At 40.7% G+C, this 10,925-nt stretch overlaps 1 protein-coding gene across 1 annotated transcript; it reads left to right on the top strand.

The window, feature by feature from the left end:
• The first annotated feature begins 7,017 nt into the window (after positions 1 to 7,017).
• LOC139295336 (actin-binding protein WASF3-like) lies at positions 7,018 to 10,649 on the top strand. The gene is made up of 8 exons (XM_070917512.1): positions 7,018 to 7,150; positions 8,352 to 8,486; positions 8,602 to 8,755; positions 8,852 to 8,969; positions 9,073 to 9,257; positions 9,732 to 9,953; positions 10,046 to 10,350; positions 10,492 to 10,649. Exons 1-8 carry the CDS (start codon positions 7,018 to 7,020, stop codon positions 10,647 to 10,649), a joined length of 1,410 nt encoding a protein of 469 aa, XP_070773613.1.
• The last annotated feature ends 276 nt before the right edge of the window (positions 10,650 to 10,925 follow it).

Raw genomic sequence — 10,925 nt, 5'->3', positions numbered from 1 at the left:
ATGAGATCCTCTTTCATGCCACGGTGAAGCAGCCCCTTTCAACCCAGTGCTATCAGTCTCCCAAACAGTGAGAAGATGGGGAGGGGTGCTGTAAGAAGGATAGAGCTTACTTCATCCGCCATTGTAAGTGCACCCGAGTTCAACCTTAATGTAAACCTTTGCAGGCAGGATATGAAAAGGATGCTCTCTATAAAAATATATCCTGCTGGGTAATCCGGCAGATGGCCACAGCAGTGGACACTACAAGCGCGACTGGCCACTGCAGGGGTAATAGGGAACGTCCGTTCAGCAGCCACTCTTCAGCCTGGGAGATGTGGAATCAAGATTCTTTGCTCCCCTTAGCAACGCTGGGAAACAGAGCCGTCAGTTTAGATCCATCAAGTTTCTACTTAATCTCGCCCACCACTTTTTTTCTCTTTTTTTGTATCTTCCCCTTTTGTTGTGGGGATTAAGCCAAGTGGTAAAACAGTGATTTAATGATCTTTCCATGGCTATGTGCACCACTTAAACCATGAGACAAACAAGCTGAGGCATTCTAAGAGTCACCCCCTCTAAAGGCGGCTGCTCAGGAACTGTGAGGCTTTTGATACGGCATTAAGCTTCGGCTGATTATTTTTCCCACTGTCGTGTGGTGTGCTGCGCTCTGCTATGGGAAAATTTAAGGTTTTGTGTTTTGTAAAGGCCCATTGTAAACAAGATGAGAAGAAAACAGTTGGATAATTACTTGATGATAGCTTTATAATGATGAGGTATGGAGAATTTTAATGATTTGTTAATGCAGAAGAGAAGCGGTACTGTTAAATGAATTATCATCACACAAAATAAATATACTATAATAAACTATCTTTAAAGCCGTAGGTGTGGTTAATTCTTTTAAACAATTGACTAAGCTTCAGTTATAAACAAACAACTTAACCAAGCCACAAATGATACATGTGATACAGTTGGAAGCTCCCAAAGAAGTTAGAAAGTGGACACTGAGTTGAGTTGGAATTGACATGTCAACTACTATCATTATCATTACTATGTACAAGTTCAAGAATGAACTTTGAAGCTTTACTTTAAGGCCACACTGATGAGAAGTCCTAAAAGTGCTATGGATGAAATTATAATGGCTGTTGAGAGCGACTGTCAACAGATCCATCTCCATGACAACTGAGCAAACTGAAGACCATGTGATATGGTTGAAATCTCTGACCTTTGTTTTGTCACATCCCCACATACTAAAAGAAAACGTGTTTTTATTGCCATTATATTGACTTAAAGTTTCACGTGTTTATTGATTATCCAGCTCTTTCGAAAGCTGGTTGTCTGAGAAACGCCTCGGCCCAGGGGAAGAGTAGGACTCAACAGTTAACTCACGTTGCTGCTCCTTAACTTCCTCTTCATCACTCACACAGCGGATCAGCAGCAGGACCTGTTCAATCAGAAATATATTCATTTAAACAAATGTCTTTGTGCAAGCCTCATAGCACTTTTTCCTGGACAATAATAACAAGTCAATGAAATACACACACGACTGATAGAGGAGCTCCTGTCAAAATGTAATACATATTCAGAGATGTAAATCCTATTGGTTTGCAGTTCAAGATTTCTTAAAACTAACTTAAATTACATATTTAGGAATTAAAGTAATCTAAAAAGGACAGATATTTTAACCCACAGATTAACTGCTCATTCACTTGTGCTACCAACAATAACCAACAGATGGCACCAAGTGGAAAGTGAAAGTGGAGAGTATGAGCATCAGAGGACTATACTCTATACTGTCTTTATCTTTATAACAAAAAGGTCATTTATTTTATTTCTAACATGTTTCCATTGTGAAAATTAAATCACTGTGAGTTTTGCGCACAGTTAAACATGTCATTTTTGACTTTCTTTCCCTTTTAAGTTAAGTTTAAAAGGGGTACAACAGCAATTTAATATTTCACTTCCATAAAGCTGGGGGACTCACAAAAGACATATAAAAATGTCCAAATCGAAGCAGGAGAGGCTGAGATAGGCTGACTTAGCCCCTAGTATGGATCAAACTTGAGCCTACATTTCCCATAACATTCCCTTAAACTCTGGAGAGCTATACAAGATATACAACTGGTACTGCCCGTGATGAATAAGCTAAACTTCATGTGTAAAATCGGTGGAGAGGCCCTTTAATACAGTGCGTGTGCTAGACTGTCATGGAGACGAAACTGTAAAGACTTAAGTTTCCAACACACTGAATGAAGCATTTAAATGTTTCATGACTTGTTCACCTGCGGGAAAGTCATAGTGACAACTTTGTAAACAAGAAGCACTGAACCTTCAACTAAAACACTGGAATAAGATTATTATTCTAACCTTGGAGTTAAACATGAAACAGCTATACATGACAGAGGAACACTGAGTGTTAAGGATTTATACACTGAAGCTCATGCTCCAGCTCAGTGCGTGTGTGGCACTCACTCTCACTGGGTAATAACTGGCAAGGCATTGGCAGTGATCAGTATAGAGTAGGACTAGAAAGCCATAATAGGAGGACAAATATCAGAGGAGAGGCAGCCTGGGTGTCTGTGTAATGGATGATAGAGGTGTTAGTGTTTGGGCCAGTGTGCTGTAAGTGGGTAAGCTGGTGGTTGGCTACATTGTGTGAAACCAGCAGGGTCAATGATGGTGATAATGGGGAGGGTAAGTACTGTATTGGGGTTAATACTTTTGAGCTAGCCAAGAGATTATGGCACTGTCTAAAATATGGAAGACCCCTCAGCGAAATGCTTTGCTCCCCAACATCATCAAGAGTACATCTACCAAAAGACAATCAGAAACAGGAAATAGCTTTCACATTAACACATTATCACATTAAAAGGCCTGATTGAAAAAAAAGATGGATCCTAATTTAAAAATAGGTGGTGGGATTTCTGATTTTATTTTGTACAAAATCTGCCTGAAAGTCATTCTCCGTCAGGTCTTGATTTGTTATTTACTGGGATCTGGATGTTTTGATTTCTTGTTTTAATGTAGTTTTCCTCCCTTTGCCATTGTTTTCTGGTCAGTTGGGTCTTTTGAATCTTGTGCACTGCTAAAATGTCTTTATGTTTTTTGAAATACATTTAAATATTTTTTCCATTTTTTTGTAAAATTTTGTAACTGGAACTATTCGGTTTTTGACAATGCAAAAAGTATGCAACTCATCTTCTGCACCCAAGTCACAACATCAAAATGGCAACGGAAAGTCATCGAGAGCTTTTTTTGTTACTCCAGTTTGAGCTTCTCCTCATGGGTCCCTGTCACTTTTAGGACTGATTTTAAAATTTTACTCCTTACATTACAAAAAGTACAAAAGTTGCATAGGATGTCTGTACGCAAAATTTGGAGCTGGTACCAGTTAGCTTATCTTAGCATAAAGGCTGGAAACAGGGACACACAGCTAGCCTGGCTCTGTCAAAACTACTTTACAGTACCTAAAAGCTCACTAATTAACACCGTGTATCCTGTTTGTTTAACCCGGACAAAAACCAAAGAGTAAAAAAACGGCACGTTGTGGTTTTACCTAAGGGTTATGTGCTGGATTATTTCTTGGCCGGCTTCCTGGAGTCTCCACTTATGTTGACAACAAGACTCCAGCTGTTTCCCCCTCCTTCCAGTCTTTATGCTATGCTAAGCTAAGCTAATAGCATCCTAGAGTTGGATTGATCCAACTCTCTGTAAGAAAGCAAATAAGCGTATTTCTCTAAATGTCTAACTATTTCTTTAAAAGGAGTTGTTGTGCCCCCATAACCACTGGAAGGAGCCTTGGGTCTTTTCAGCAGCGACTTCTGTCTCTTCCATCCCTCTTTACCACGTCTCTTCTTCCTGTAACACACTGTGTAACTCCTGTTTTGAAAAGCACTATGTAAATAAAGTTTGCAGTTTAAACCCATCACCACCGCACATTACATTGAGATGTCTGATTTAACGATATCACTGTGACACAAACAATACTCCTGTAAAAACTATGAGTTAGAGTATCATGGCGTGCTACTTATAAAGATTTAAGCCGCCATATCTGGGTTACACTAGTCCCTCCCTCAATCCAGACGATGCCATCTGTGAGAAAAGAGCAATGTGTGTGTGCGTGTGTGTGTGTAGCTTTCAAATCAAATGCTCAGAGTCTCATTTCACTATTAATCCAGGTTGTCCCCACTAAGATGTTAATAGACCGGCTGGGAGGACAAACTGCTGTTTATGTCGAGAGGATCTGAGAGTACTGGGAAAAGATGATGAAGGTTAAATAATAAACACGTTTCATTAGTTGCAATACATGAGGAGTAATTATGAGAGTACGTGAAAGAAACTCGAAGGCTGCTGAACAAGATGTAGGCTTTTTTTTTGATTTTTAGAAGAACATTTTGTAAAAACTAAATGCTCTATGCATTTCATGTTAAAGCTGAAGCTATAGGCATTAATCAATTTTCTGCTGATCGACTGCAGCAGAAAATTAATAAAAGGATTTGCCATTGTCAGGAAAAATGCCAAACATTCACTATTTACTAAAAGTGAGGATTTGCTTTTCTCTGTTCTATATCACAATGTCAATTGAATATTTTTCCATTCAAGCGCATTTTGAATTGTGATGGGCATTTTCACTATTTCTGAGTACACTCAATGTTTCAAAAGTTAATCAAGAAAAACAGGCCCTCATCAACACATTAATCGATGGTGAAAGTATGAATTGGTTGCAGCCCTGATTTAATTAGTAGTTTCAATTAATAATTAGAAATTTCCATTTTAATATCCAATTCATAGAAGGCGGCTAATGACTTATAGTCCATAAAAAAGGACTAATACATCCTGGAATAAAACACTGGATGTCAAACGGCTGGCATGACGACTGTGATTGGATGACAGGAGTAAATCTGTTGAACAAATCCCCTCATGGCTCAAGCTGTGATTTGGACCAGAGATCTGTTGTCAGAGTGACCTCCGCCCTGCAGACATGACTACTGTCCCTGTCCAGCACACGACTGCAGCGGGCCAGCAAAGACTTTGTTTAATTTGGATGAGACAACTTGGACTCGACTGTCACTGCTCCGCTCCAGCGTGCTGACGTGAAACAAAAACGTACGTTGGACCAACTAAGCTAACCCAACGGCAACTCTATGGTAGGACAGATACTGTTGTGCTTTTAAGCATCTTCTGGTGCCGCTGACATATTGTTAGATATCCCATGTTTCGTGTACGTGTGTTGAAAAAGTTACCTGCTGTTAGCTGTTTAAACTTTCTGTCAGGAAGAACAAACAGCTTTGTGACTGACAGCCTCTTCAAAGAGCCTCCACAGCAGAGAGGAGCGACTAGCTAGCATGGGCATGTAGTTGTCACTTAGTCACGCAGTGAATTATGGGAAATTTACGAGCCAGAGTTACTAGTTACTTTACAGATTAAGATTTTACATATAAGACATCTGATCAGTTTATAAAGCATGATCCATTCTTATAGATTAAACTACCAAAATATATGAGGTAGTTAAAATTAGCTCCACCTTGGCCAACTACAACATTAAAGTACCGCTTACATATTAATGCATCAATAATAATGATCCAATAATATGATAGTATAACACTGACAGTAGCCACACTGCATTATGAGTACTTTTACTTTTCGATACTTTAATTACATTTTGATGTTAATGATAATCATTTTGACTGCAGGACTATTTTTATACTGTGATATTGATTTAAATACTTCCTCCACCACTGTTTACACCAGTGTGACGTGGGAACTTGAAACAGGCAGTGCACATACACAGAGAATGGACTTAAATGATGGGTGAGGAGCAGATGTAATTTTACAAAGTAATGGATTATCATTCAAAGCAGAGTATTTTATGTCTTAAACATGCTCTGGGGGGATCTTTAATTTGTCAAGGTGTTTAGTTGATACTCTAGCATTAACTTTAGAATTAAGTATGTAGTGCTCATACCTACATACTGGGATACAGTGATCTTAAAATGAATGTAGGCCAGGGGCGTAAAGTGGGGGGCCCAGTGGCCCCTTCCCTACTTCCTACCCCCTACTTCTGGCGCCCTTGCTCAGACCACACCCATCTTCCAACGTGGCCTTCATTTTGATCTCAACTACACACTTGTACAGTTTTGCGACTGCGTCTTGCACAGTTGTGACGCTATCGCATTGACAAATTCTATCAACAGACAGACATACATTTAAACACCACACACAGACCCACAAGGTGAAAACACACTGTTGCGGCTGGTAATTATAGCAGTTATGGTAAATAGTTCTTATTGTTTCTGGGGCGCTGACTTAACCCTACCTGTAATTACTGACAATCCCTTGTTTCAAGTCCATTTAATAAAGAAGTGTAAAGTGACTTGCAAATTCACTTATAAATTGCGACATCTGTTGTCTTCACACCTTTTTTTTATCACAATAAGCTTGCTGAATAAAACAGCTGTTGCTGAGCATGTTTAATCCTTTAAAAAATTGCCCAATAACATACAATAGGTGTACCACTTTGACAGGTGGTGATAAATTGTGACATCCAACAGCAAGTGGCCCAATATTAAACACAGCCAATATAATAAAATCACAAAAGGTTTAATTTTCATTTTGATGCTGTCCATGACACTTTTTACCACTTTTTAAATGAATACAATCAAAGCAAAAAAGGATAACAGGCCCACCAATTGCTGACATAAATGTTGAATTCAGTTTAAATAAAATAAACAATTACAACAACTACAATTTAAAATATACCATTTATATCTATTATTAGTGATCATTTGTATCTGGTACTTGTGAAATTATTAACTTACAGAAAGTACAGAAATACTGGAAATCATTACTTTAGTTATTGTGAGAAAATCAATAACAACACAGTGACAGTTACGTGCATTAACCTGGCATTTAGATAACCACTGATGTTGCCTTAGGAATATGGATTAATGTGTTGATAGTTGTACTCTGCAGGTTGCAGCATCCAGGGAGCCGTCAGAGCCGCCCTCTGTCCCCCAGCAGGTGGCCGAGATGTGAGCAGGGGTCATGCCTTTGGTCAAGAGAAACATTGAGCCTCGGCACCTGTGCCACAGTGCTGTGCCTGATGGGATTGGCAGCGAGCTGGAATGTGTAACCAACAACACGCTGTCCGCCATCATCCGCCAGCTCAGTAGCCTGAGTAAGACCACAGTTACTCATATTTAGCTATGTTTGTTTCACAACATGTCCACATGCTTCTTTAACCTGAGATCATTACAGCAGCTATCACACAACCCATCTGCAAAATCACCCCAAATCAGCATAAAACAAGTTCTTTACAAGTCATGCAGTGGTGGATAGTGACAGTCAAGGCAACCGGGTACGATGCAGTACTTAACGGTTTCCAACTTATTTCTTTATTTGTTTAACATGCAGTGCCCTCTCAATGAATATTTCAGCCCAATTTGGACAAACTCAACAAAAAACCCAACATGTTTTTTGGTCGTCAGAAGTTATGACGTAAACACAACAGCAGATCGGATCTTCCTTGTAGGCTCTCACGATTTCACCATAACATACAGACTTCCACCTACTTGCTTACATTTTCTTAATCTTTGTATGGTGATTATCAGAAAACAAGAGCACACATCCCAGTGTCACTTTATTGTTCAATACAAAAAACAACATGAATACCACATTAAAGGCAAAGCAATTATCACCTATTTGAGTTAATATACATTATTATCCAACACTGTAGTCAGTACCAACATCTATCTACTGTACACTCTAATCAGCCAATTTGTGCAGAAGCGGAGGGGCTTAAATGATTAATGATTTGTGGCAATGTCTATATAATCGTTTTGTTGTGTAGGTTTTACAGTTGGTGCTCTGAAATATGAGAGACAGGGAGCGAAAAAAATGCAGAGACTATTTTGGGAAGCAAATTTACTCCTGGACATCTGGCCCAATGGATACTCTTATTTGTGTGTGTGTGTGTGTGTGTGTGTGTGTGTGTGTGTGTGTGTGTGGATTTAGTGAAGTTACAGGAGCTTAGAGCTTACCGTAAAGCCTTGTATCGCAGGCAGACAAGATGGAGACTGAGTGGGCGGAGACACAAACAGAGGCAGTCTAATGATAGCCTCCACATTAAGTGGATCTGAGCTGTTTGACGTGTGCCGTCCATGTTGGTATGTGCAGGGGACCAAACACTTAATGCTAGTGTGTAATCCAGAGAAATGTAATGGATTCAGAAATGTTCAAACAGCCGTTGTCAAATATAAAGAACCCCTGTTTTATAAGATAGATGAATACAGAACTTTGACACACCATTTTGACATAACTATTTATTAACAGCTCCCTTTCTTCCTTCCTTTCCTTCTGGTTCTTTGCTCTGGTTGCAGGTAAACATGCAGAAAATGTTTTTGGGGAGCTTTTTAATGAGGCCAACACCTTTTATGGACGCGCCAACTCTCTCCAGGACCGTATCGACCGCTTGGCCGTCAAGGTCACCCAGCTGGACTCCAGCGTGGAGGAGGGTTAGTTCACTGGAAATCCTCTGTCTGTGGATTTAATATCTTATTTTCTACCCTGTCAATCATTCTCACATGCTTTATATTAAACTTAAAAACCTCCGTCTTACTGTTTTTGTAGTCTCTCTTCAGGACATAAACATGAGGAAGGCATTCAAGAGCTCTACTGTCCAGGACCAGCAGGTTTTGTCAAAGGGCAGCACTCCGAACTCGGTGGCTGAGATGCACAACAGCAGCGACAGGCCTCCTCCCCTCAGCACCCTCACTGCCTACAGGTACGGCATGCGTTGTAAAAAGTACAACATTTGAACAGGTTACATTTTCTGTTAAAGCATCTCATTTCAAATGGGAAATTGTTTTTTTAAAAACAGAGAAGATTCTACTGATGCCATGAAATTCTACTCGGACCCGTCGTACTTTTTTGACTTGTGGAAGGAGAAAATGCTTCAGGACACAGAGGACAAGAGGAAGGAAAGGAGGAGGCAAAGGGTGAGAGCACATCTCCACTACTAGCTTACTACTTTATTTTTATGTATTTATTTAGCAAGTGGGATTTCATCTCCTTTTCTGTCCCTCCATCCACCTTTCCCAGGAACAGAAGCGATGCGTGGAAAGCAGCACCCTTCAGCGCGAGGTGAAGAAGGTGAGAAAGGCTCGAAACCGCAGGCAGGAGTGGAACATGATGGCATTCGATAAAGAGCTGCGTCCAGATCACCGCCATCCGCAGACTCTCTGCCGAGGGGCATCGTCTGAGGGCTCGCTCTCCCCGGACGGCAGGTCAGTTCTTACCTTTTTGACAGAAAGTAGAGATGCAACCAGGGTTTGAATTTGTGTTTTTAAATGGAATCAACATTTAAAATGTCACAAACTGCACAGCTTTGCAGTGAGAACAGTTGACAGCTGATACTGCATATGAAATGTTGTGGCCGAGCTTTATACTGTCCACAATAAAAAAAATATAGGATAATACCGTGAAAACTGCAAAAATAAAATATCATAAGGATTGTCCTGATGTATTGTATTATATGCAGAAATAATTGAGACAAAATATGGATTTATGAAAATTAAAGACAAAAATTGGGAGGAATAAAATCTAAACTGGACTCCAGAAGAGGGATAGATCCTATTTTCATGAATAACAATATCTCTGTTGTGTAAAGCTTCAGTTTTCATTTTATAGCAACAAATCCTCCATCTGGATATGTGAAGGCATCTGAATGAGAAGCTCTCTGTCTGTCATTGTTTATCCAGGCCTGACCTCCCAGACTACCCCATCCCTCCAGTGCCCGCCCACGCTGCTTGTAATTATGCCAAGTCACATGGTTACGTGCCTGGGAACGCACACCCCTCACCACCTGTGGAGCATGAATACCACAGCATTGATGTCAACTACAAGAGAGTAACCTACGCCATAGCTGAGCCTCACGCTGCAGAGCGGGTGAACGGTTCCATATGTCCACCTGCAGATTACAAGTGTGTTTATTTGTTGTTTGCATAATCAGATAAAGAATGAAATATAATATTTTATTTTTTCCACTGCAACATAATCCTCTTTCTTTCACCAGTTCTGTCCCCCCACCTCCTGCCTCAGGCCCACCCATCCCATCAGCCCAGACAGCCTTTGGTTTTCCTCTGGGTGGATTACCACCAACACCACATAATGGAGTTTTGCATGTAGGCCCAGGCTTCCCGCTCCCACCTGTACCCCCTCCAGGGCCGCGCATGGTCCCTCCTCCCCCGGGTCCCCCACCTCCACCTCATCCTCCCCCAGCTGCACCCTGTCACCTAGCAGGACACATCGAAGGCAGCAGAGCTGAGACTAAACCTGTGAAAGACGCAAGAAGCGACCTGCTGTCCGCCATCCGCATAGGTGAGTCGGGGTACTGGCATATTTGGCATTGTTTTCTGCTGCTCAGATAAAATTAGGTTGTATAAAACTGCATAACCCTATGTGTGGCAGGTATACAATATGTGATTTTGTTTTAATATACTGTATGTGTGCTCTTATCAGGCATCCAGCTAAAGAAAGTCCAAGAGCAGCAGGAGCAGCAGAACAAGAAGCAGCCGGTGGGGAACGACGTGGCCACCATCCTGTCCCGACGCATTGCGGTGGAGTACAGTGACTCTGATGACGACTCTGAGCTGGACGAAAACGAGTGGTCAGACTGACCAAACACACAAAGTGTAGCACCTGGCTAAAGTTTTGCTTTATTTGATCATCAGTGCAAATAAAGCAAAACTGTGAATCACTTGCTTTGGCTCCACCTAGTGGACTTTACAACCCACTGCTGCCAGAGTACCCTTACTTTATCTTGTTTTATTGACATGTGCTGCCACATGTATTTCCCATGAGGAAATTGATATGAGTGAGCAGTTTGCACCATTCTTGTGAAACGGGTGAATTTTCAGATCTACTGTTTTCAAAAACTGATTAATTTTATTATA

The sequence above is a fragment of the Enoplosus armatus genome, chromosome 13 (genome assembly GCF_043641665.1).
Source record: "Enoplosus armatus isolate fEnoArm2 chromosome 13, fEnoArm2.hap1, whole genome shotgun sequence".
Lineage (NCBI taxonomy): Eukaryota > Metazoa > Chordata > Actinopteri > Centrarchiformes > Enoplosidae > Enoplosus > Enoplosus armatus.
This window is presented reverse-complemented; position numbering and strand designations above follow the sequence as displayed.

Excerpts from the sequence above, each read along its gene's own strand:
- LOC139295336 (XM_070917512.1), top strand. The coding sequence starts at position 7,018 with ATGCCTTTGGTCAAGAGAAACATTGAGCCTCGGCACCTGTGCCACAGT. Across the intron at positions 8,970-9,072 it reads AGGAAAGGAGGAGGCAAAGG|GAACAGAAGCGATGCGTGGA; the intron begins GTGAGAGCACAT and ends CACCTTTCCCAG. Across the intron at positions 9,954-10,045 it reads TGTCCACCTGCAGATTACAA|TTCTGTCCCCCCACCTCCTG; the intron begins GTGTGTTTATTT and ends TTCTTTCACCAG.